Below are 27,359 nucleotides of genomic sequence, written 5' to 3'. Positions count from 1 at the left end.
CCCACGCGCCCGGCTTTATTTGTGTTCTGTGCCTAGTAAGTTGTGTGCGTATGTATGTGCGCTGCGTTATGTGCATAGCATGTGCACAGAGCCGACACACACTGCACGTACCAACGCCCTATGGTGGGCAATACGGCACGCACAAAGACGCCTGCAAGATGGCGCCACCGCGGCCTACCAAACCTAAAGCGGGGCCTAGCCCACCGGGAGGCCGCTCAACCCGCTCGGAAGCCCACTTCCCCTTACTCCAACAGGATCGAGAACGTTGGTACAGCGCCAAGCAAAGAGACCGGAGGAAGAGTTACCAAAACCCCTCCAAAATGTCTGAATCAGGAGGAAAATCCTTGGGGGTTTTTTGTTTTGTTTTTTTTTACTTACCTGGGCTCAACGCTTATCGGCTGACTGTCTCCGGCTGCGGGGGGAGAAGGCTTTGGCCATCACCACCACGCTCGGCTTCCTGCACCCGCTGCCTTTCAGCTGCTTCAGCAGCAAAGTCCATGCTGGGAACCGGCTACCGGACCAAGGCCCACCTCTCAGCAATCTTGGAAATCGCCTCAGAAATTCTCAACTGGGGGAAGGACCTTTAGGTATCACCGCAGGAGAGTGAGGCTCAATCTTTTCTCCAATTTAAAAGTAGAATTTTTTCTTCCAAAAAGTACAGCAATCCCCATAGGGAGAGGTACATCCACCATCTGCTGGAACCAGAGAAATACTGAAGGGCTGAGGTCACTGCAGGGGTGTAGGAAGGGTGACATCAGCTTTGAAAACTGACTCCATCTCCATCTCCTGGCAGGGGAGCATAATCCATTGGTCCTGAGTCCATCTGGCTACACACTAGGAAAATAGAAATTTTGAAATAAAGGTATTGGGCTTTTTTGTTTAAATATTATATATATATATATTATATTATATATAAATTATAATTATATGTATATATACCATATATATTATATACACACAGACATACATACATACACACAACCAACATAATACACTGCCACGCTATATTTAGGACGGCATAAAGTGTAACCATGCATGACAGCTGCTTTAGGAAGAATCCTGCGAATGTATCATGAGGTAAGTCCCACTAATCTCAGTGTAAGGGTGCTTTGTAACTTGGTCTGAGGGAAGCTTGCACATCAGAGATGGTCAAAGGGCACTGAAAGTACCCAAATCTCTAGCTGCTGATTGGCTGAGGCCCTTGCCATTAACTAAAATACAGAGCAAAGTTTACTCCTTGGCTAGAGAACCACAAATTAATCTGGGGCTTAAACCAAACATATGTAAAACTTTCTCATGAAGCATCATGACAGATATTCTTAAAACCAGTGCCGTTTGTGGCCTTCAAGACCCCTCCTGTTCTGTCATGTTCTGATGGATATTGCCACCAAGAGACTTGGGTACCTGATCACTGAAGACTCCACAATGCTGAGTTCTGTGTCCGACACTACTGTCTGTCGCGCCATAGCCTCCCGGGCTGCCAGCTGCTTCTTCAGGACGCTCCTCAGATTGTGCGATGGAGACCATTCCTGGGGTTACAAACCTAAGTTACAAGAGTATGCCAATTTCTCACTCCTGGAGTCACCACTCCCAGGCACCCCTCCTCAATCCCTAGAGACCCCATTTTCAACAGTTCACAAATCTGTGCCACAGTATACATGCCTGAAACCATAAGAGATTGCAAAATATGCAAACATCTCAATGTCTGCCCATTATGAAGTTGCATGCATTCGAATGGCCCCTTTCCTGCTTCTCTAAAATGTCTTTGTAAACAGCACTTATGAAACGTTAGCTTTCATAGTAAAACTCTTGTATTCTTGGGGCCAGCCTAGTGGCTCATTGGCAGTGCTGGATGCTGACTGAGGGCTGACGCTGCGCTGGCCTAACATGGGCTAGGAGGGGATATACAATTAAATAAAAATCCCCAGACAGTTGCAAATGAAGGCTACTGGCGCTAGATCCCAGCCCTGGTTTCAAATGGGCTGGACTACTCCAGGCAGACAGCTAAGGCGACTGGTTAAGTTGGAAACCTGATGTGACCTTAGGATGACTGTACAGAACCCACTGTATTATCGAAATATTTGTATAGGGCAGATAAGAACACAAGACTTGCCAAACTGAGTCAGACCAAAGGTCCATCAAGTCCAGTATCCTGTTTCCAACAGTAGTCACTGATTCTGCATGCCCAAGTGACTGCCTCCAAAAAGAGGACTTTCCGGGTCAGCTATGTCAGCTCACAGGTGAGTGATGGTTCCAAAGAGGCCTTTACTGGCTGGGCTAGCACCATGCTGAGGGCCCGAGACACAGCAGGAATCTTGATAGGAGGCCTTCAGCTGAAGCAAGCCCCACATGAATCTGACAGCCAAAGTCTGCAGAGAGCTGGCTCGGCCTTCTGCTTGCTGGTGATACAGAGGTGAATCCTACAGGAGTTCATCTTCCCATCAGACTCTGAAAGTTTTTGTGTGGAACGGAAGGGTCAAAGGCCTTTCCCTCACACAAGATAAGCCAAACCTACTCCAGTTAAAACCATAAGACCTTGTAGTGGAAGGTTTTCTAGAAGGCAGGTTTGGGTAGCGAGGCAGATACATTTGATTTGGACTTTTCTGGACCGAAGAGCCTCTCCATACGCTTCTGACACTTACGGTTTTTGTTCTAGTTTTGATGTAAACAGATGTTATTTTTTATAATCCGTTGGGAAGGCCTGTTCTCCAATCTCTGTCCATCCTAAGTTTCTTCTGTCATAATGTAATCAGTTTTGCTATGTTTTATTTTTGTAAACCATTGTGAAGGCTTGCTCCAAACACCGGTATATAAAAACCAGCAAATAAATAAAAATAAATAAATACAACGACCCCTGGGAGACATCTCCTGACAGTTGTCACAACCAGGGATTATCCTGCCTAACCCCAAGAAACAGCTGCGTACGTCACTTGGTTAGTTAGAGACATTAAGGGACTACACTGGGTGCTTTTCTTGAAGCTGCTGGCCTTTTCCTTCTGGGACCCCTGACGAAAAACAGCCAAAGCAAAATCAAACGCTCATTTTGAAAAACAAGACACATCTGATGCAGAGTGATGCACGGCCGCAGAAACAAAAGAAAAAGCTTTAAAAATCAACGAGAACCCCCAACCCTCTCCCCTAAAAGGGAGCAGGAAGCCTGGACTGAGGGAGGCTCATTGCAAAAAGAGAGGTTTTACTTACAAACAGGTCTGAGAGAGCAATGCAAAAAGTTCTTAAGGCTGTTGATTCCACGTAAAAGATAAAAAAGGCCGATAGGGCCTTGCATGAAGCTGCGATTTGGGACGATGAAGACATGCACAGCAGAGGACTGGGGAAAGGTTTATCTGTGAGGGCTGAATATCCTGCCTGCTCTCAGAGAAGCTGAAGGTCACGCAGCAGGAGACTGAGGCGAGTGCCTCACTGCTGTGGGTGACAGTCACTCCTCGCCCCCTACTTCCTAAGACAGAATAAAGGCACAGGGTGCAGAGAGGAAGAGGGGATTGCTTACCAGAGCAGTGACGGATGGGAAGTTTTTAGCCATCTCTCGCAGCAAAGTGCATGTCCTGATGTCCCACAGCTCCAGGCCTTTCTCCTTAAATGCCACAGCCAGATACTGCCTGAAACACAGTTACAACCTTAAAAACCTTGCTAGGTGGACCGGATGGGCTGTGTGTGTCCTTTATTGCCCATGTAACTCCATGCACATCTGACTTACTACGCTACCCCCACAACCCTTTCAGCTTTGCCCCCTTGCCCCATTCTCTGTTATGAAACCTCCATCGTACACATAACCCTGAACCTCTCCCCGAGGACTACAGCATGAGAGTAAAACATTTTTCTAACAAGATACCCAGGTAGTTCCTCTTTCAGGAGTACAAACGTATCTGCCCACGCCGCACCTGCTACATCGTGGCATGAGTAATGGCTGGAAGATTTGAAAATGTAATAACTGTGTGTCCCTTCTCCCAATATCACCGGGCCTCCAAAAACACCAGTTTTGGAGTGGCTAAATGTAAGTGGCAGCAAGCAGCCTCTTGTAGGTGGCAGTTTTTCAAAGGGGTCACACTCCAGCTGCCTATCTCACTAGTTGGGGGTCAGATTATCCCGAAAATCTAGACCTAAGTGAACAGCTGTAACCTGCAGCATCTAAGGCACCTGCAGCTCAGCAGAAAGGGAAGAAAAAAGCAAACATGCGCCCACTACAACTGCTGCGGTCAGACACACTTACTTTAAATGAGACACTTTAATTATCTCGATGGCCGGCTCGTCAGTGCCTCGCTCCCCTCGAAAGGCAATGCTCCTGCCTGTGAGAGAAAGAATGAGAAGCAGCCATCAGCCCACCCTGCACAGACAGAAGGAAGTGTGGCCTCGTCCACTCTATGTCCGTGACACCCAGAAGCAACACTGCCAAGAATGGGCCACATCTCGCAGACTCTTCTCCCCAAGCTTCAGGAACGAGACCTATCACCCCTTCCACTAGCACTGCTGTCCCTCCCTCTGTACTCAGTTTGCCTCCTGCTCCCATCTCTCTGTCCCCTGCCCAGCTCTGCTTTAAGCACAGAGGTCTGTGCTTTCATGTGTTCTAGGCTTGAATTACTGAAGTCATAAAATTTCACTAAAGCTTTTGATTCATCCCTTGGATTTACTCATGGGAAGTTTTGCCTAAAAAATTTGCTTCACTTTTTTGAAGGGGTTAATAAACATGTGGATAAAGGTGAACCGGAAGATGTAGTGTTTAACGTTTAATTTTTAGTTTCTGTTCCTTGTAAAGGCACCGCCTGTTAGAACTGATACGATGTGCAAACGGCTGTCGGTATATAAAAATGTTAAATAAATAAATAAATAAAAATAAAGGCGTTTGACAAAGTTCCTCATGAGAGGCTTCTAGGAAAAGTAAAAAGTCATGGGATAGGAGGCGATGTCCTTTCGTGGATTGCAAACTGGCTAAAAGACAGGAAACAGAGAGTAGGATTAAATGGGCAATTTTCTCAGTGGAAGGGAGTGGACAGTGGAGTGCCTCAGGAATCTGTATTGGGACCCTTACTTTTCAATATATTTATAAATGATCTGGAAAGGAATACGATGAGTGAGGTTATCAAATTTGCGGATGATACAAAATTATTCAGAGTAGTTAAATCACAAGCGGATTGTGATACATTGCAGGAGGATCTTGCAAGACTGGAAGATTGGGCATCCAAATGGCAGATGAAATTTAATGTGGACAAGTGCAAGGTGTTGCATATAGGGAAAAATAACTCTTGCTGTAGTTTCACGATGTTAGGTTCCATATTAGGAGCTACCACCCAGTAAAAAGATCTAGGCATCATAGTGGATAATACTTTAAAATTGTCGGCTCAGTGTGCTGCAGCAGTCAAAAAAGCAAACAGAATGTTAGGAATTATTAGGAAGGGAATGGTAAATAAAAAGGAAAATGTCATAATGCCTCTATATTGCTCCATGGTGAGACAACACCTTGAATACTGTGTACAGTTCTGGTCACCGCATCTCAAAAAAGATATAATTGCGATGGAGAAGGTACAGAGAAGGGCAACCAAAATGATAAAGGGGAATGGAACAGCTCCCCTATGAGGAAAGACTAAAGAGGTTAGGACTTTTCAGCTTGGAGAAGAGACGGCTGAGGGGGGATATGATAGAGGTTTTTAAGATCATGAGAGGTCTTGAACAAGTCGATGTGAATCGGTTATTTACACTTTCGAATAATAGAAGGACTAGGGGGCATTCCATGAATTTAGCAAGTAGCACATTTAAGACTAATCAGAGAAAATTCTTTTTCACTCAACGCACAATAAAGTTCTGGAATTTATTGTCAGAGGATGTGGTTAGTGCAGTTTGTGTAGCTGTGTTTAAAAAAGGATTGGATAAGTTCTTGGAGGAGAAGTCCATTACTTGCTATTAATCAAGTTTACTTAGGGAATAGCCACTGCTATTAATTGCATCTGTAGCATGGGATCTTCTTAATGTTTGGGTAATTGCCAGGTTCTTGTGGCCTGGTTTGGCCTCTGTTGGAAACAGGATGCTGGGCTTGATGGACCCTTGGTCTGACCCAGCACGGCAATTTCTTATGTTCTTATTACCCGAAAGGACCGCTATCCCTTGCCACTTATCTCTGAACTCTTTGACCACTTACAAGGAGCCTGCATCTTCTCTAAGCTAGACCTCCGAGGAACCTATAAATCTGATTCGCATCTAGAGCAGCGATGAATGGAAAACCGCCTTCAACACCAGAGACGGGCATTACGAGTATCTTGTTATGCCCTTTGGCCTCTGTAATGCGCCCGCGGTATTTCAAAATATGATGAATGAGGTTTTTCGAGATATGCTCTACAAGTGCGTAGTCATCCACCTCGACGACCTCACCACCCATTGTCGTGACGTCGCTCGGGTGCTCCAATGCCTCAGAGACCATCAACTTTTTGCGAAACTGGAGAATTGTACCTTCGAACGAGAGAGCCTGCCCTTTTTGGGCTACATTGTCTCAAAGCAGGGCTTTTCCATGGATCCGGAGAAACTTGCCAGTATTCAATGTTGGCCACAACCTGTTGGCCTCAAGCTCTTATAAAGATTTCTTGGTTTCGCCAACTACTACCGGAGTTTCATCCACAACTACGCCAGCCTAGCTGCACCTCTTACGGCCCTGACTTGGAAGGGAGTCAACCCCAAATGATGGACTCCACAAGCGCAGGCGGCCTTTCAGTCCCTAAAAGCAGCCTTCCTCAACAGGCCCTGCCTCCGGCATCCTGACCGCCATATCATTGATCCTGCTCATGTGCAGCTCGCAACCACCGTCTCCGTACCGCTAGGGAAGACGATGGTGCCCCGCCGACTACGGGAAAAAAGTAATCCAGTGGGGCCATGACTCCCGTACAGCCGGGCACCCAGGACTGAAGCGTACCCTGAACTCAATCCAGCGATTCTACTGGTGGCCCAACATGAGGAGAGACGCCCAAGCATATGTGGACATGTGTTCGATATGGGCTCAGCAAAAACCATTATCTGGTCGACCTTGGGACTTCTGCAGCCCCTACCGGCACCTAAAGAACCCTGGACGCACATATCCATGGATTTTATTGCCACCCTCCGAGGGTAAGACCACCATCTGGATAGTGGTCGACCGCTTTTCCAAAATGGCACATTTTGTCCCACTCCCAGGGCTCCCTTCAGCTCCCCAACTCGCACAACTCTTCATCCAATACATCTTTCGGCTCCATGGTCTCCCCAAACATCTAGTATTCGACTGTGGCACCCAGTTCACAATAAAGGTTTGGAGAGCGCTTTGCAAGACATTCGATATCACTCTTGACTTCACTACTGCTTATCACCCTCAAGCAAATGGCCAAGCGGAGAGGACAAACCGCACTCTGAAACAATTCCTCCGCTCCTATGACAATTCCCAACAAAATGATTGGGCCGCTCTGTTGCCATGGGCCGAGTTTGCCCTCAATTCTCACGGCTCCGCCAGCACCAAGTCGTAGCCCTTCCAAGTCGTGTACGGTAGGAAGCCACTTTCTCCACTTCCAATTCCTCTGACAGTTCCCTCACCAGCAGCCCAGTTAACTGCACAGGAGCTACACAAAATATGGGAGGTCATCAAGCAACTATTTAAGGAAGCTAGCAACCTTGCAGAACAAAAGCGGATTCACACTGTAGGCCTGCTCCCCAACTCCGGCCTGGAGACAAAGTTTGGCTCAGCACGCACTTCATCTGGCTAAAACTCCCGTCCATGTGACTGGTTCCTCGTTACATCAGACCCTTCCCAATGCTCCGCTGTATAGAGCCAGGGACCTACCAACTACAATTACCAACATCATTGAGGATTCATAACTCCTTCCATATTTCCCTCCTAAAGCCAGTAGTACTCTCCTGGCCCACCAAGAAGCCCCCAGAACCTCAGCCGCTATCCTCGGAAGATGACACAGTCTACCAAGTACACGAGGTGTTGGACATTAGAAAGAGAGGCCGGAGGTAGGAGTATCTACTCGCCTGGGAGGGGTTTGGTCCTGGGAACCTGCCACCAACATCTTGGACAGAACCCTCCTGCGGGAATTTCATGCCTCTCACCCTAACAAGCCTAAACCTCCTGGGAGGGGGCCTAGAAGGGGATGTACTCTTAGGCTTACCAGCCTCGAGTCGGCTGTCCGACGCTCCCTCGCCGCTCCTAACCCCCAGCAGGGTGCCGGGGCCATCTCGTTCTCTCCCCGAGCAGGGACGCCGCCAACTTCAGCCTTTTCGGCCCTGCCCCCTAGGCGCGCGCGCACAGCCTGCACAAATTTAAAGGGCCCGCGGCAGGGAGACGCCACCAACCCCTCCCGTTCAATTCGGGGCCTCTTCCCATATATATCCCGTGGCAACCTAAGTCAGACAACTTGGCAACAGGTCTTCTTGGTGCTTCCTGCTGCTTCTGCGTTGGATCCTGATCCTGCTCTCGCCCACCTGACCTGTTCTTGGTCCTGTTCCCGCCTTTGCCTTCTTTCGCCTAATCCGGACCCCAGCTTACTCTTCTCCCTTTGGATGGATTTCCCTAGCTTGACCACTGGACTGGACCTCATGTTGCCTGATTGCCGCCTGCCACTGACCATTGGACTGGACCTCATGTTGCCTTATTGCTGCCTGCCACCGACTATTGGACCAGACCTAACGTTGCCCGATTGCCGCCTGCTATCAACCGTTGGACTGGACCTCACGTTGCCTGATTGCCGCCTGCCACCGATCACTGGACTGGATCCTATATCCTCTGCTTCCCGCATCTCCACATAGGCCCTCCTAAGCCCAGCCGGTCCCGGCACCCAAAGGCTCAACCTGCAGGGAACGGGATTGGGTTTGGTGAAGCTCCAGCCGGCCCCTGCGTTCTGTCTGCCTCACCTCCTGTCGCTGGGAACCTGCGGTAGGTCTTCCTCCCAGGTAGTGTCAATCCCAGCACAGGCCAAGGGTCCCCATTTGTACCGAGGTCATAACAAACTGTAAACCACTTAGAATTGATAAGTGTTCTAGTAGTATTTTAAATAAAAATAAATAAATTTTTATCTATGGATGCAAGACTCCTGTACCACCTGCAAGTGAGTGACATTCATCTCCTCTTCAGATGGCTTGTCTGGAGATGAGGTCGGCACAACAGCATCTTCCAATGGCTTCTTCCACTTCTGCTATTTCGTCTATTTTGGATGTTCGCCAAGACCCCCATCCACAAAAATCTTTTCAGATGCACTACCAGCCTCTCTCAGACAGCCCTCTTCTGAATTATTATATGATTCGCTCACAACATCAACATCAGAAGATCGATCCTTGGTAGTAGTATCATCCTCTAATTTGGTCAACAATTTGTCTTTAAGAACATGGTCACCTAGAGAAGAATGTTTGCTTCAATGAGTTTTAAACTTTGCTCCTTCTACCTGCCATGTTCTTTTTGAGGCTCGTTTCTCCAATGTTTTTTTCAGACTTTAAAAATTAAATTTTTTTTCAGTTCACCCTACTTCTTTGGATATGTCTGTTATGTTCCAATGTTCACAATGGTATACACCAGGTCCGAACGATGTACAATTATCGGCTTTTGAACAATTTGTACTATATGATCTCTCATTTGGAGTCACAAAAGAAAATTATTACTTACCTGCTAATTTTTGTTCCTGTAGTACCATGGAAATGCTGATCCAGGATCTTGAACCGTAGCAGACGATGATGCTCCTGGCGAATGGGAATGTGAAGGTAGGCCTCCGTCAGGTCCAAGGAGGCCAGAAACTCCCCTCGATGTACCGCCGCGATCACCGAACGTAGCGTTTCCATGCGGAACCGGACCACCCGAAGGGATTTGTTGACTTCCTTCAAGTCCAGTATGGGGCGGAAGGAACCGTCTTTCTTCGGTACCACGAAGTAGATGGAATAATGGCCCGAGCCCACCTCTCCGGAGGGTACGGGCACAATGGCGCCTATCTCCCACAGTCTGTCCAGTGTCAGCTGCACCGCCCTTCGCTTGATGGCCGAGCCGCAGGGAGAGAAGATGAACCGTCCCTTCGGAGTGCGGGCAAATTCCAACGCGTAGCCCTGTCCTATGGTGTCCAAAACCCACTGATCCGAGGTGATCCACGCCCACTCCTCGTAAAAGAACGCCAGCCGCCCCCCGATCTTGGGGACGGCGGAGTGGGCGAGCTGAACATCATTGAGAGGACTTGGGCGAGGGCTGTCCCGCCGTGGGAGCGGCACGCGCTGGGCAGCGCCCGCGAAAGGAGCGTGACCAGGGCTGAGACCTGGAGGGAGAGGGCCGAGACGCCGCCGGTCTGTAACTCCTGTAGCGTCTTTGCGCCCTGGCTCTGGTCCGGGAGGAAGAAAACGCCCTGGTGGAGCGATATCTGTCTTCCGGCAGGCGATGGACCGCGTTTTCCCCCAGGGACTTGATGATCTGGTCCAGCTCCTCCCCGAACAGGAACTTACCCCTGAATGGCAGGGAACCCAGGCTCGCCTTGGAGGACGTGTCCGCCGCCCAGTTGCGGAGCCATAGGAGTCGACGCGCCGCCACCTACCGAGGCCATGGAGCGGGTGCAAGGACCCTGAAGAGATCGTAGGAGGCATCAGCCCCGTATGCCACTGCGGCTTCGAGTCGATCCGCCTGGGCGGCCTCCTCGGGAGGCAGCACCTGAGAAGTGAGCAGTAGCTGCACCCAGAGGAGACTGGCCCTCTGGGCAAGCGAGCTGCACATCGCCGCCCGCAGCCCCACTGCGGAGACCTCGAAGACCCGCTTGAGGAATACTTCCAACTTGCGATCCTGCGTATCCCTTAACGCCGCTCCACCCGTCACCGGAATGGTCGTCCTCTTCGTGACCGCCGTCACCGCGGAGTCCACCCTGGGTACCTTGATGAGATCCAGAAAATCTTCCGGCAGCGGGTACAGCCTCTCCATGGCTCTGCTGCCCTTTAGCGCAGCTTCCGGGAATCCCATTCCCTGGTGAGGAAGTTGCAGAAACGACTCGTGAATGGGAAAGGCCCGCGCCCGCGGACGAAGTGCTGCCAGGACCGGGATCCCCCTTCTTCGAAGAAGTGACGACAGCGGGCGCGAACGGGAGCTGGCGGGTCCGGCGGGGGATCGAGGTCCAACCCCTGAATGATTTGTGGGATTAGGTCATCCAGCTCTTCCCGCTGGAAGAGGCGCAGCGTGCGTGGATCCTCTCCCTCTGAAGTAGAGTCCCCTTGTCCCGAAACGGCCGGGTCCGATCCCGGGGAAACTGGGTCCGACCCAGTCCCCCCCGAACCCACAGGGAGCCGGACGTGGACGGGGAGCTGTGGGGCCCCCACGCCCCCCGGAGGGGGGGGGGCCGGGGAGAGGGACGAAGGCCGCGGTAGCTTGGGGGGTGGAGGCCCCGCGGGAGCAGCCAGCTCCTGCAGGTACGCTGTGTGCATCAGACGAATAAACTCTGGGGAGAACCCCGGCCTACTCGGGGGAATCTCCGCGTGGGAGAGTCCCGGAGGACCCTGGTCCTGTGAGTCCACCTCCGGATCTTCCTCCGGCAGTAAGTTTGGGGGAGAGCCCTCTGAGGCAGCCCCATCCCCCAGCGCTGTCCGATCTCCCTCGGGGCGCAGCGCGTGCAAAATGGCCGCCGTTCCCGCCAGGAATGGGGGAGGGGCCGGCCCATGCCGCCCGGGCAAGGCTGTCAACGCTGGAAAACGAGTGCGGGGCCCGGACGTGCCTTCCCCCCCTGGGAGGCACCTAGCACAGATGCCCTCCCTTGAAATGCGCGAACCGGGCTCGCCGCAGGCCGAGCAACGCGACGGCCGCGGCATAGCAGGCGCGCAGAAAAACAGCCCCGGCAGCTAAAATCACTCGGGGAGCCTCAGGGCGGGAGGGGGGGGGGGCCGCGAGACGGCGCGCCGCTGCGGGGGGGCCCGGACGGCCTGCACAACCCGCGTGAAATTCAAGCGGCGCCGCGGGGGGGCCCGTCCTGGCCTCGCAACCCGCTGAAATCGCTCTCACTGCTCCCTGCTGCCCACGAGGAGCAGGCAAAATGGCCGCGGGAGCGAGTGAAACCGCTAGTAGGCCGGACTCACCGGCAGTCTCAGTCAACCTAGATGAAAAAGAAAAACTACAGCCAAGAAAAACCAAGAAAAAAACAACTTACCCCGGTAAGAACACAGACTAGCGCTGGGAGAGGAAACAAAGGAGGCAGAGAGCCAGCACAACGAAGGAGCCCCGCCTCCCCAATTAACCAATTAACTTTTTTTTTTTTTTTTTTTAAATTGAAGTACAACTTGATCCAAGACAAAACAAAGCAAACAACACAGAGAAGAAAGTCCCAACCAAGGGAAAACAGAATAGGTTATAGGAAATCGGGAGCAAGCCCAGATTCCTACTCGCATCTGCTGGAGTCAGAAGATACTGAACTCCTGCAGAGGGGGTAGTAGTACTTATGGTGACGCCCCCTCAAAGCTTGTGCTGACTCCATCTGCTGGATTGGGGACATAACCCACTGTCTGGACTGATCCAGGTACGTACAGGGAATGCCATTTTCCGTTTTTTAATCTGTCTAAACAAGATAAAAATGATCTAACATCTATCACAGAACACCGCTATCATTATTAAGCCCACCGATAAAAGGAATAGGATAGTGGTGTTAGATCACCTTCAATATGTAGCTGAAGTCGAGAGACAATTGTCCGATACGATCTAATATATCCCACTAACTTGTGATCCTACAGTTGAATTACACCACCATATTTCTGAGTTAGTCCAACTTGGTTTAGACAATCATTTTCTCACGTCCCACGAAGCTGTCTTCCTTACTGAATCACATCCATGCTTGCCTATCTTATGTTCTTCCAAAACTCTACAAATCTCTATGCAATCTGTAGGGCTGCCCTATTGTAGCCAGCATTGGCTCATTTTGGAACCCCTGTCAAAGTGCATAGATCATTTTTGAAAACACTTAATTTCTCACGCTCCATCTTATATTTGTGACTCTGGTCACTTCATCACTTCACTTAATCAGGTTCACCTTTCAAGTACTCCCATGTTTCTAGTTACTCTTGATATCGAATCCTTATACTCAAATATCCCCAAAAAAGAATCAGCCAACAAAGTAGTTCAGTTTTTTCTATCTGACCATTATAGCTCCTCCCAGATTTGTTTCTTTTTTAATTGAACTGATTTGACTGGTTCTTACTGAGAACTTTTCCCTTTTGATGGTCGCATATACAAACAAATCAAAGGTACAGCAATGGGAGCAATGATGGCCCCCAACATTGCCTGCCTTTTCATCTCTAAGAAAACCAAGACAGGACAGAGTCCTGAAATCCAAGCAAGGACAGAGTATCAAAGGTGGTGATCAACAGTTCAAAAGCATCAGACAGGTCAAGAAGGATAAGGACAGAGTAAAGACCTTTAGCTTTAGCCATGAACAGGTCATTGGAAACTTTGGCATGACTATTTCGAGGGGCAAAGCCCCCCTAGGCCCCCAGCAGAGCGAGGAGACAGGACTGTCTGCTGGAAAGCAAAATAGAAAACTTTCAAAGTAAAGTTTTTGTTGGTTTTTTTTTAATATAGACAATAGGTAATACTTGCTTGATCCTGTCAGAAATAATATGAAAACTCCCCTCAGGGACAAGATAAGGAGCTAAGAAGGGGAACCGCAAGTTCAGCTGCTTGCATCTGCTGGAGACAGACGAATACTGAAGGGCTGCAGGGTAGGCTCTGTCCTGATATAGGATACCCTCACAGTTTTGGTCTGTCTCCACCTGCTGGAGATAGATGAATACTGAGGGGCTGCAGGGTAGGCTCTGTCCTGATATAGGATACCCTCACAGTTTTGGTCTGTCTCCACCTGCTGGAGACAGACGAATACTGAGGGGCTGCAGGGTAGGCTCTGTCCTGATATAGGATACCCTCACAGTTTTGGTCTGTCTCCACCTGCTGGGATAGATGAATACTGAGGGCTGCAGGGTAGGCTCTGTCCTGATATAGGATACCCTCACAGTTTTTGGTCTGTCTCCACCTGCTGGAGACAGACGAAGACTGAGGGGCTGCAGGGTAGGCTCTGTCCTGATATAGGACACCCTCACAGTTTTAGTCTGTCTCCACCTGCTGGAGACAGACGAATACTGAGGGGATGCAGGGTAGGCTCTGTCCTGATATAGGATACCCTCACAGTTTTAGTCTGTCTCCACCTGCTGGAGATAGATGAATACTGAGGGGCTGCAGGGTAGGCTCTGTCCTGATATAGGATACCCTCACAGTTTTAGTCTGTCTCCACCTGCTGGACAGGAGGCTCAACCCCCGGTCTGGGCTGATCCGGGTACGTGCAGGGAATGCTCTTTCGCTGATCATTCCCATGTGTGCTGATGGACAGAGGGAACGTCTAGAAGTGCGGTGTCTGCCGACCTTAAGGCACGGACAGAGGTTTACAGATGTTCCACATCGAATGTCGGTATAGAAAAACAAACAAATATAGATGTAAATGTGCCCCTAACCAAGCCATGTCTGCATTATAGATGATCTTGTGTGTTTATAATGAACTCTGTAAATGACTGAAAGCCAGGGACGTTCTTTAAGTCTGGGAGAGATGTTGATCAAGACTCTGAGGCTCTAGTATTACGAGTGGCTGAAATACATAGTAATTATGAATTCTGATACTGACTGGCCGGTGTGGCGATGACTCACCCTGCTCTTCTTTGCTTACTTTTTTTTTTTTTTTTTTAAAGCCTTCAATAAAAGGTCAATATTCAAAGATGGATAAATGTAGCTGGTCAGATTATCTAAGTGTGCATGAGGAGGCGGCAGGGTAGGGGGTGAGTTAACCAGTTTCTCCCTCTCACCTGCCAGAGGCAAAAAATCTCATGGTAGCGAGAGCCCTCCTCCAAGCTGACTGAGCATGAACTCTCGGGACAGCAGCCTTCCCCACCCCTTCTGCACGTAAAGAGAAATGCAAACGAGCCAGGGAGGAATGCAGCAGGTACGTCCAGGACAGGAAGTGGCAAGTCATTCACTATGGATTTATGAGATGAGTTGCATCCAGGCACAGGAGGCACCACAGCTTAGTAAACACCACAGTATGGGCTAACAGACTCCTTTCAAAAAGCACGCGATGGCAGCCCAGGGCTGATGGACCCGAAGTCCACTTCCTCTCCCCAAGTGCCCCAAGAACCCCATCCCAAACCCAGAGCCCCTTCCTTTCAGGAAGCCAAGGTAAAAAAGTTAAAATCTGAAAAGATAGCGTAAAGCCCCACTCTCTCCCCCCCAAAACCCTTCCCCTTTGGCCAAAACATCCCTAGATCCCCCATCCAGCCCCTACCTCGGTGCCCCTGGTGGAGCAGTGGAGGCTCAGAGCAGGTGTGGCCAATTTCAAAATGGCCCCAGCCGACCAATATTATTGCCTTTGCCTCCATCACATGACCTTACCAAGAGGCATTTAACGCAATAACCTGGGAGCGTAAGTGCATCACTGCTGGCCCACGTGCCTGGCGGCACAGCCCATGCCCCGCAGCAGAGGTACCGACCTGTTGGGATGTCCACCAGCTGCAGTTCATTCCTGACAAGGCCCAGGTTGTTCGGCGATGATGTGGCAAAAGAAAGGAAGCTGGTCAGGCTGACCCACTCAATCCCCCTGTGGTCAAAGCAGAACCCAAGTCAGCACAACTTGCAGGGAAGGGTGAAAGGGCAGCGGGACTTCCAGTCACGTGCTGCAACCAAGAGCACGCCTGCCCGCCACCCACCCAGCTGGCATGGGACAGCAAACCCGGGGGCGACACTAGCTCCACAAATGTCCTCAGAACCACCTTACAAAGGACAGGAGGGACACTGTTCCCGATGATCCGTATTGTCTAGCTAGGCTTCAGGTATCAGAACATAAAAAGAGGATCAGAAAAGTTGCTGCAGTATGTGGGCTTCCGAGAAAGCGCTCTGCCAGCTAACCCGCTCCCACATGTTAAATGCTTCCATTCCTTCTGCTGGCTGAAAGCAGAGGATCCTGAAACCCCTTCTGCATCCCAGGAATCTCCCTACTGCCTTTCCAGAGTGCAATGCCAGGTCTTCAGCTGTAAAAGCAACACATTTAAACCCAAACTCCCAGACCTCTGCTATTCCAGCACCTGTAGTGGGGAAGGTTTACCTGTATGTGGCACTGGTAGAGATTTAGGACATGGCTCCCTGTGACAGGAGATGCCCACAGTGCCACTACTGGGCCAGCTTTCCATAACCTCCTCCACCTCCCTCTCTCCCCAGCAGACCCAGTTCCACAGAGCACTGTTAAGTGAATAAGAGCCCTCTCCCCCAAACCCGAATCACACACATGAACAGACGGAAACTCTGCAGCACTGGGGTACAAACTTTTCAGGCTGCACGCCTCCTTCCATCCATGCAGCCTCCCCGTTTACAACAAATCGAGACCTGCTGGCACCATGCAGTACAAACAATGAGCTGCCGGCTGCACACACACACTTGGTGGTTACAAACTGAGTGAGGAGCCCCTGCACAAGGCTGAACAGGAACATGGCTGTATGTTTTAATTCGATTCCCAATTAGCAACCTGGTGCAGAATCATTCACTCCCCCTCCCCCGGTCTGTGCAGCATCGCACTAGATTATTGCAATAAAAAGTTACGATTCCGGCACTCCGTGGACCCTGGGGGTGCTGAAGACATATTGTACTTCATATATAGGAGCGGGTCTTCCTCTTCAAGGACGTGCGCACACACACACACACACGCGCACACACACACACACACACGCACCTTGTGTATCAGGCTCTCTGGGAAACAGCTGCGCTATGCTCGCCTGCTTTGTCCTGTGGGCCCGACTACTCATTTGGTAGCTGCTCAAATATTTATAATTTAATCAGCTTCCCCTGCTGGATGCTGATCGCTTTCTGCAGGTTGCGTGGAGGCACTCGGCTCCACCAGAGCTGCTCAATAAAGCAGTGAGAGAGGAGCTGGGGCCAGAGGTCTAATCTCCATCCCTGCAGGGCTCCTGTAGGCAGCTCTGGGTGGAGGAAGGGCTAAGCCCGCCTGTTTAAAGGAATTAACGCCGGGGCCGCTGCAGAGAAAGAAGGAAGCTGCAGCCCCACTCACTTGACTTCACAGGAATGAATGTTGAGCTCCTTCTGCAGGAGGCCACTGGTGAGGTGGTAGATCAGCACTGAACCATTGCCTGTACCTGAAAAAAAGAAATTTAGAGCAGATCAGCAAAATTACTTCAACAAAAATACATTTCAAAGGCAGTTTTTTGGTTAAATGATTGCAGTTCTCTCTTTACAACTTCCTGTTAGTCTCTCTTCAGGTTCTCGTCATGCCAGGTCTCTTGTCTTACTCTTTTCCTTACAGCTCCCATCAGGAAGCCAGCATGCATGACCCCTCTTATTACTTCCCAATAAGTCTTTCATCAGGAAGCCACTGGGCCAGACTTCAGCCACCTCCTCTCTTACATGTAGAAGGCATCACAGCCAGTGCACCAACTCTGACCACACGACTATCACACAATAGTAAAAGCAAGACTTGATGCAATATAAGCAAAGCAGCCGGCACCATTCCTACAGCTTCTTCATGAAAGGTCAGATGTCCATAAAGAGCAGGGTCAGAGCTGATAGGCTGATGTAACAAAACTTTTTTTTTTAAATAAAAATCCCAATTTTCTAAGATTGTTTAGGTTACATAAAACAAATAGCTAAGGAATGTGATAATGCAATAAATCCATCACTCTGGATCCCCAATGCCCCTCGCCCCCGGGAACGCAGGAAGAGCAAACCCCGTCGCGGGACAACCGCGCGCGCACGGAGCCGCATGCGCGGCACGACGAAACCCTCGGCATCCCCGGCGCGTTCCGAGTGCGAAGCAAGCAAGAACAACTTAAAAAAAGACAAAAACGTGAACCGGAGCCAACGACCGCTACGAGAACGCGCCTGACAAACGGAGAGCCGGCTCAGGAAATAAACGCCAAAAACAAGCTTTTTTTTTTTTTTTTTTTTCAATACTTGCACTGTCCCAGGTCCTGATGAGCTGCTCCAGCGGGGGTGAGTGAACCGGGCTCCCCGGTGTCACCCCCGACGCTGCTGCCTGTGACCGGCTGGGCCCTCGACCCTCAGCAGCGGCCTCAACCAGGGGGGGATGGTCCCCTCAGGACTTTACAACCCCCCTGGGAGGCTGTAGGACAATGGAGCCTGAACTTCCTTTGTATTTCTTTTTTTTTTTTTTTTTTTTAAATACTGAGACTGTCTAACAACTTAAAAGAAAACACTGATCCCTGACTACAAACCAAAACGGAACCCAGGGATCCCAGAGGCTGTGAGTGACCCTGCACCACCTGCTGGAGACAGAGTAAGACTGAGGGGCTGTGGGTGGCACCTTACTATATGTAGGGAAGCCCGACAAGTTTTGCTCTGTCTCCACCTGCTGGTGCGGAGACACAACCCAGGTGTCTGGACTGATCCTGGTACGTACAGGGAACAAATAAATTGACACCAACATCCTTAGAAAAGTGTAAACTTTCCCCACAAACCCCTACAAAACAAATATTATTACTAGAGATGATACCATCAGGAAAGCCACCAACTAAAACTAGAGAGTCCTGCCTTCTTGTATAGACAGCTAACCCCTTCGCCAAACCCTCTTGTAAGAAGGCAAGGATGTGGACTATTGAGGCGTGCCTAGGGGAAACTTTTGATCTATTGCATCAAGCGTCAAAAACTTTCCAGACCTGGACAGAGGTTGAGGTTTGGCGAGCCCGCAAAAGAGTGGAAATTACCGTATCCGGGTAACCTTTTTTTCTCAACTGCCTCTTTCTCATAAGCCAAGCCGCTAGACAAAAGTGATGTACCTAGTCAAAAAATACTGGACCCTGCCTCAAGACATTTGGAAGATGGCCCAGACAGAACGAGTCGTCCACCGTGAGGTTGATAAGATCCGCGAACCACGGCCTTGGTGGCCATTCTGGAGCCACCAGAACCACCGGACGGGCCTCTATGCTTCTTAAAACCTTGCCCGCCAAGGAGGAAAGACGTAGAGCGGAATGTCGTGGGGCCACTGAAGGACAAGAGCATCCACTCCTTCCACCCGGTGCTCTCTTCTGCGACTGAAGAAGCGAGGCGCCTTGGCATTCACCCAAGTCGCCATTAAATCCAAGTGGGGAATCCCCCACCGATGAGTTAACAACTCGAACGCCTCATCAGACAGCTCCCACTCTCCGGGATCCAGGCGCTGATGCCTCAGAAAATCTGCCTGAACATTGTCTACCCCGGCAATGTGAGAAGCCGCTAACCTGGTCAGATTTCTTTCCGCCCAAGACATGAGAACATCCGCCTCGAACGCTATGAGACGGCTTTTCGTTTCTCCTTGCAGGTTGATGTAGGCTACCGTCGTCACGTTCCTCTGTGGGAGGCTTGGTGGTCGTGCGACCTCCCACAGGGGAAGGAAGGTGAAAGAGCCTTCCCCTTAGGAGGGAACGTGCTCTTCTCCTAAGCGGCTTTTTTTTTTTTTTTTAAAGGAACAGTGCCTTTGATTTAGCCAAAAAATAAGCCAGGATTCCTGTCTTCATTTTTTTTTCTTCTTTTCTTTTTTTTTTTTTTGTAATTTAGTTTTTATTAAGTTTTTACCAACCAGGTAACAAAGACCATAGAACAAATGGAATAACACAGTAAAACATGTACCATGGTCAGAAAAGTTCAAGAAACTGCCCCCTTCCCCATCCCTCCCCCACCCTAGTGGTGGAGTATCAGCAGAGCACAAGAATATCAAAAGAGTCCAAAACGTCTGAAAAAAGCCAGAGTGGGGTTTGTAATGAAAATGGAAAGCACAGCATTCCAAGAGAATAATCCCTCGATACACCGCCGCTACAGTGAACTGGAGAACTGTCCATAAGTGGGAATCCTTCTGTAGGTCACGCCACCTCCACACTCTTCTCCGGGTCGGAAGGGCTCTCACCGCGATGCATATTCTATAAAGGGTTGCCAAGTCTTGAAATAAGACGCCAGTTTGTTATCTTTAGTAGCAGTCAATGAGGCCATCTGCTGGTATTTATGTAATAAGTCCACAATAGTTTGAAGTCTCGGAATCTGCGGTGATTTCCAATGTAAGGCAATCTGACTGCGAGTGGCAATAAACATTTGCATACAAAATCTTTGCGTAGGCTTATCAACGGTGTCAGGGAAAATGTGTAACAAAGCAGATTCAACAGTAGCCAATAAGTTAATCCCCAGCACCGAAGACAACCATGAAAAGACCGCTGTCCATAATGGAGTGAGAACAGGGCATCCCCACCAAATATGCAGGAATGTTCCCCTAGTCCCACAAGCTCTCCAACATAAATCAGACACAGATGGAGAAAAGCGATGGAGGCGATCTGGGGTGAGATACCATCTATAGATAATTTTGTAGCAGTTTTCCTGCATGCGAGCAGAGATAGAGCACCTCCTTGCGTTATTAAATACTGCTTCCCAAGTATGTTTCCCCAATTGCCTTCCCAGGTCAGCCTCCCAGTTGGCTATAAAAGAGCGGCGCTCTGGCAATGGTGGAGACAGCAACAGGTAAAGTTTGGATATCGTCCCTTTGAGCTTGTCGCTGTACCGACAGTAAGTCTCCAGGAGGGTCCGCCCGACCCGCAGGGTCCCATCCCTCTGCAAGCCTCGTATGTAATGTGTAACTTGTGCATACGCTAAGAAGTCATGATGACCAAGGTGATACTCTTCGAAAAACTGGTCCCTGGGAGATATTACACCTTGTGAAAATAGGTGCCCAATTGTGGTAATCTCATTCTCCCGCCAATGGTTGAACCGTGAAGATTGGAAGCCACTCGGAAAGTGGATATTATGCATCAAAGAGGATTGATAAAAAAAAACTTATAATCCCCAAAAAGGCCTCTACGGCTGTGGGACCAAATGGTAATAGTTACCCGCAATGCCCAAGGTATAACTTTAATGAGCCTCCAAGTGTGTCGGGGCTGCCAGGGCATCGCAGATAAGGCCATCGTGCCCACCATTGCTTGCTCCACCTGTACCCATTGTTTCAGAGTGGCCTGGCGATGGAAATCAATAATCGCCCGTAATTGAGCGGCATGGTAGTATCTCGCAAGATTGGGGACCCCCAAACCCCCCTGTGATTTGGAAAGGTATAACACCTGTCTTGCCAATCGCGGCGGCCTCCGACGCCAGATAAAATCAAAGATTTTTTTCTGCCAGTTACGGAGTATAGGAGATGGGATATACACCAGCAGAGACGTGAAGAGGTAAAGCAGCTTGGGCAGTATGGACATTTTAACAATTGCGATCCTGCCCAGCCAGGAAAAGCTTCCTTTATTCCACCTGCTCATATCAAGTGTGATTTTACGAACCAGCGGGATATAATTCAGGGCATATAGGTCAGGTAAATTGGGAGTAATCTGGACTCCCAGGTATTTAATGGAGGATTTAGCCCATCTAAAGGGAAATCTGTCCCGTAATATCTGTACATTAGAGGGATCAAGATTAATGTTCAACAGCTCAGATTTATCAACATTCACCTTTAGACCTGACACCCTGCTAAAGGCCGCAAGTTCCTTCATCACACCCTGTAGGGACCTTTCTGGATCAGTTAGCGTTAGTAAAACATCATCAGCGAACAGTGAAAGAGTGTATTGAGACGAGCCCAACTGTACCCCCTGAATATCCGGGGATGCTCGTATTTTGTGGTCAGGGGCTCCATATACAGGGCAAACAATAGCGGGGACAGCGGACACCCCTGTCTAGTACCTCTGCCAATGTTGAACGCCACACCATAGCCATTGTTAACCTTAACCTTCGCCTGAGGCTGGTCGTACAGCTTTTGAATCCACTTAATGTAGGAGGGGCCAAATGAGAATTTCTGTAATGTGTGAAATAGAAATGGCCAGTGCACAAGATCAAATGCTTTTTCAGCATCTAATGAGAGTAACACTGCCGGGATGCGCTCTCTCCGCACCCACCACACCAGGTCAATGACCTTACGTATATTGTCGGCCGCCATACTGCTGAGGAACAAATCTTACTTGGTCTGTATGCACCAAGTCAGGCAGAAATTGGTTGAGGCAGACAGCCAGAATTCGGGCGAGGATTTTTAAGTCTACGTTAATAAGTGATATGGGGCGATATGAGCTGCACAACAGGGGATCCCGCCCCGGTTTAGCCAAAATAGTAACCCCTGCAGTGTTAGAGTGTGATTCGATGTGTCCCTCATCTCTAAGGCTGTTAAAATATTCAGTCAGAGGTCCCAGTAGAGCACCGGCACATTGTTTATAGTATGCTCCTGAGAAGCCGTCTAGACCGGGCGATTTTCCTAACTTGAGCGACTTAATCACTAAGGCCACTTCTTCCTCAGTAATAGGGGCATCTAATGCTTGGCTCTGCTCCAAGGTCAGGACCGGCAGTGTCACACTGCTCAGGTAGTCTACAATGTCCGAGTCAAGTATAGAGGACTGGGCCGCATACAGAAGGCTGTAAAATTCCGAAAAAGTCTTCCGGATGTCAGTGGAGGAGGTCAGAACGTCCCCCGCCTCGCTTTTAATTTTAGAGATGTTATTCTGGACCATTCTAGAGCGCAATTGCCGGGCCAGAAGGCGGCCCGCTTTATCACCCCCTTCATAATATACTTGCTTTGTAAGCTCTAGGGCATGCAGGATATTAGAATTGTTAAGTTGGGCTAGTTTATCCTTCAGTGCCAGCAGTTTTTGATAACAGCGTGAGGATTGGGTTCTCATGTGTTCCCTCGTCAGCACCGAAATCTGTGACTGCAAATCCTGCCTGGCCTGAGCCCTAATCCTTTTACAGGCCGCCGCCCTGGAAATCAATAAACCCCGGGCTACAGCCTTAGAGCATTCCCACATAGTACCCGCTCTGGGAGATAATTGACTGTTAATTTGAAAATATTCCTGAAGAGATTCTTTAAGGTCTTTAGCAAAGGCAGCATCCTGCAATAAGGATTCATTTAATTTCCAATATCTGTCCCCGGTATCCCCACTTCCCATATTAACTGTGAGCCGGATAGTAGCATGGTCGGACCATGTGATAGCCTCAAGATCCACTGCACGCACCTGATTGCTCAACCCCCTGTCCACTAGGAAATAGTCTAAGCGACAATAGCTCTGGTGAGGTGCCGAGAAATAGGTGTACACCCGGGACTTGGGATTACGGTTCCGCCAGATATCCACCAACTGCCAGTTGTCTATGAGCCCCTTTAAACATTTTCTATCTGATGCTTTAACGGGTAAAGAAGTCGCGGAACTATCCAGCTCCTGACATAAAGTCAGATTAAAGTCCCCACCGATAATAATAGCACCTTCAGCATTGGTAAGCAGAAGCTGCTGTATGGTCTGCCAGAATGCACCCTGATCTTTATTTGGAGCATAAATATTTAATAACGTGTACACCACAGTGCCCACACGCATTTTTAAGAGCACGTACCTCCCTCCGGGATCTACCGTATGAAGTAAATGTTCAAACACCATATGTGCAGAAATCAAGATGCCCGTGCCCGTATATTTTGCATGGGGGCTGCAGGATGCCAGATAAGCATGAGGGTAATCCCTAAACGATACTAAATGATCATGTCGCCTTTTTAGATGGGTCTCCTGTATGAAAGCTATATCAGCTTTAAAAAGCTGCAGTTCTTGTTTGAGTAGGTGACGTTTACGAAAGGAATTTAAACCTTTTACATTTAATGAGATTATGCTAACCATGAGGTCCAAAAATCAAAAGGAATTCCCCACTGAGAAGCCCATCCAGAACTGTGTATAGCCATGAAGAAAAAAAAAAAAAAAATCCACCCACGACACTTGGAAATGAGAAGTGAACCCCCACAATCTGATTGCTCTCCCTGAGGGGAAAAATTCCACCCCAAATTGCATACCATGCTGTTGCTGATACCCAACCCCCACCCCCCTACCTCTTTGATTCGCGAATCCAAAGCGAATCCCATGTGGTGTATGCATAGAAAACAGCGCCCGTAGTCCCCCCACCCCACAAACCCCCCCTAGAAACATAACATGAGCCACTTGAGGCTATCTCAATGAATGTAACATTGAAGGCACACACAAAATACAGATAAACCTGAAACAGTAATGCACATGTAGGATACAGTCTCACCCACCAAACATAGCGTGGGCTCTCAAAAGCACTAACCAGCCCAGTCACGCTGTTGCTTTACAGCAAGAAGGAACTGATAATGAAAAATAGGGAGAGTCAACCCTTCTCAGCCGGGAGACCCCCCTTCCAGGACTGCTGCCGCCGCAGTCGACCGCGTCCCGGTCCCGGACGCTGCCACCGCGGGGTTGGGTCCACCGGGCGGGCGCGCTGCAAAGGTGTGGCATGCTGAAAGGGTACCTCCAGACCCGCCTTTTGGAAGCTCTCGACTGCTTCAGCCAGTGACCTGATGCGATAGGTGACGCCCCGACGTTGAAAAATAAGGGCAAAGGGGAATCCCCACCGGTAGCGAATCTCCTCGTTGCGCAGCGCCAGAGCCACCTCCCGAAGCTTGAATCTTTTTTGCAGAGTGACAGGGGCTAGATCATTGTAAATGGATATAGGATGACCCTGCCAGGTCCACTGCTGTTTGGCTCGCGCTTTTTGAAGGACTTCCTCCTTAACCCGGAACTTATGAAACTTTATGATTATGTCCCGTGGCTGATTATCCCGATCCAAATCTACCTCTCGAACCTCATTGTGATCGCCAGTATTGGGGGGCTCCTGTGCTAGCAGAAATTTACAGATGGCCTCCGCAGTTTGTATACAGTCCTGATACTGCTCAGTTTCTGGGACTCCCCGCAGGCGGAGGTTCGCCCTCCTCGAGCGATTTTCGAGATCTTCAAGTTTATCTTGAACCAGCTCTAATTCAGTAGAGATCTCCTTATTTTGGGTGGTTAGAGTCTCGATGGCCACGCTATGGGTGTCAGCCCGCAGATCAATATCGTCCACTCTATGGCCTAACGCATTTAGATCTTCCCTCATGTCAGCCATTGATGCTAACAGCTCAGCTTTGTGAGCCTTAAGATCGGCGCGCAGCTCCACGAACCACGTGCGCATCTCGGACCGGGTGGGGAAGTCCAAATTAGTTACTGCAGATTCAGGCACAGCAGAATGTGTTGCGTTACACACTGCTTCCATGTTTTCAACGGTTTCGCCGTCCTCGTGTGAGTTCGCGGCCTGTGCCTCCTCGGCGTCCAAAAGTTCCCCCGCACATTTGGAGAACGAAAACTGCTTTAAGTCAACAGTACGCTTCCGCGCTGCCATCCTGAGGTATTCTCCTGCACAAAAAACCTTTCTGATCGTCCGAAGGAGAGGGAGAGCTGCGAGGTAAAGCCTCTTATAATTTTTAGGGAGCGGAGCTTGCGGTTCAGGCGGCCATCTTACAGCGCTGCCCTCTAGCGCCCCCCCTTCTTTTCTTTTTAACCAAAGAATCAAGCTACCAGGACCGCAGGTTCTGCCACCTTCATCTGCTGGAGACAGAGAAATACTGAAGGGGACTGCAGGTGGTGCACTGTACTTACAGGGGGTGCCCTTCAAGTTTTTCTCTGTCTCCATCTGCTGGAAGGGAGGCATAACCCAAAAGTCTGGGCTGATCCGGGTACGTACAGGGAAAGCAGTCCATTACATCTAGATAAATAAATCAAATCAAGTAAAAAAGAAAATTATTACTTACCTGCTAATTTTCGTTCCTGTAGTACCATGGATCAGTCCAGACCGTGGGTTATGTCCCCAATCCAGCAGATGGAGTCAGCCCAAAGCTTTGAGGGGGCGTCACCATAAGTACTACTACCCCCTCTGCAGGAGTTCAGTATCGAGTATATCAAAGCCCGAGTAAACAGAAACCCCCTGATTGGATCAAGTTGAAACAAGACGGCAACAATAAGCCGCTGAATTGAAATAGAGAAACTGGAACCTTCCCACCAACGGGTGGGGGCCACGAACATAGCGTGTCAACCTCCATTAACAGTGAAAACTGGAAACACGTGAAAAACCACAACAGGAAGACACTACTGTAACATGAGGAACAGCTGAGGAGAATCAGCCCCAAAGACAGCTGAGCAGGAGTAGAACCCAAATGCGGTGGGCGTCTGGACTGATCCATGGTACTACAGGAACGAAAATTAGCAGGTAAGTAATAATTTTCTTTTCCCTGTACGTACCTGGATCAGTCCAGACCGTGGGATGTACCCAAGCTTCCCTAAACCGGGTGGGGTCCTGCGAGGCCCGCTCGTAGAACCTGTTCGCCAAAGTGTCCATGGACGGACGAGGCGAGATGTAGTCTATAGTGTCTCGAGAACGTGTGCAACGATTTCCAGGTGGCCGCTCTACAGATTTCTTGTGAAGACACCGAGCGACTCTCCGCCCAGGAGGCCGCCTGAGAACGTGTGGAATGTGCTACAATGCCGGGCGGGGGAGCCCGCCCCATCCCAATGTAGGAAGCGGCAATGCCGGCCTTCAGCCATCTGGCAATGGTCGTCTTCGAGGCCTGAGATCCCTTCCGGGGACCGGACCAAAGGACGAAGAGATGGTCAGAAGTCCGGAAATCATTCGTAGCCTCCAGGTAAAGACGCAGAGTGCGTTTGACGTCAAGAAGACGTAGAGACCGCGGCTCCGACGAAGGGAAAGATGGAAGTTCCACCGTCTGATTCACATGGAACGCGGACACCACCTTCGGAAGGAAGGAGGGCACAGTACGAAGCGAGACTCCCGAATCGGAGAACCGGAGATAAGGTTCTCTGCACGACAGAGCCTGTAGCTCCGAAATACGCCGAGCGGAGCAGATGGCCACCAGGAACACAGCCTTGAGAGTGAGATCCTTGATCGTCGCATTCCGCAGAGGTTCAAACGGAGGTCCCGACATGGAACGTAGTACCAGATTGAGACTCCAAGAGGGACAAGGGTCCCGCAATGGGGGCCGTAAGTGCTTGACCCCCTTGAGAAAACGGACGATGTCCGGGTGCTGTAACAGAGATCCTCCGTCACGCAGGAGGGAGCCAAGAGCGGCCACTTGAACCCGAAGGGAGTTGAAAGCGAGTCCCTTGTCCACCCCTGCTTGTAGGAACTGGAGGATCTGGGGGACAGACGCCTCCGTGGGTCTGGTGTTCCGGCCGGTACACCACAGCTCGAACACCTTCCAGACTCGAACATAGGCCACCGACGTCGAAGTCTTCCGAGAACGCAGCAGCGTAGACACTACCGCCTCCGGGTAGCCCCGTCGTCGGAGGCGGCGCCTCTCAAAAGCCAGGCCGCAAGACAGAAGAGTTCTGCCTGGTCGAAAAATACCGGTCCATGGTGGAGGAGGCGGGGAAGATGTCCCAGACGTATGGGCCCGTCGATTACCAGTTGGAGGAGGTCCGCAAACCAAGGCCGTCTTGGCCACTCTGGCGCGACGAAGATTACCGTCCCC

At 49.9% G+C, this 27,359-nt stretch overlaps 1 protein-coding gene across 4 annotated transcripts in view; it reads right to left on the bottom strand.

Moving 5' to 3' along the window:
- The window catches only part of WDR11 (WD repeat domain 11), a 238,628-nt gene that overhangs the window by 119,958 nt on the left and 91,311 nt on the right, over positions 1 to 27,359 (bottom strand). For all 4 annotated transcript variants that reach the window (XM_029610533.1, XM_029610534.1, XM_029610535.1 and 1 more), the window contains 5 exons: positions 17,061 to 17,145; positions 15,493 to 15,599; positions 4,229 to 4,304; positions 3,509 to 3,617; positions 1,405 to 1,529 (listed from right to left, as the gene is read on the bottom strand). In XM_029610533.1, the coding sequence (XP_029466393.1) occupies positions 1,405 to 1,529; positions 3,509 to 3,617; positions 4,229 to 4,304; positions 15,493 to 15,599; positions 17,061 to 17,145 (502 nt within the window). The remainder of the gene's footprint in view (positions 1 to 1,404; positions 1,530 to 3,508; positions 3,618 to 4,228; positions 4,305 to 15,492; positions 15,600 to 17,060; positions 17,146 to 27,359) is intronic.

The sequence above is a fragment of the Rhinatrema bivittatum genome, chromosome 7 (assembly GCF_901001135.1).
Source record: "Rhinatrema bivittatum chromosome 7, aRhiBiv1.1, whole genome shotgun sequence".
In the NCBI taxonomy this organism is placed as follows: domain Eukaryota; kingdom Metazoa; phylum Chordata; class Amphibia; order Gymnophiona; family Rhinatrematidae; genus Rhinatrema; species Rhinatrema bivittatum.
Note: the sequence above shows the minus strand (reverse complement) of the source record. Positions and strands in the feature narration are given on the sequence as shown.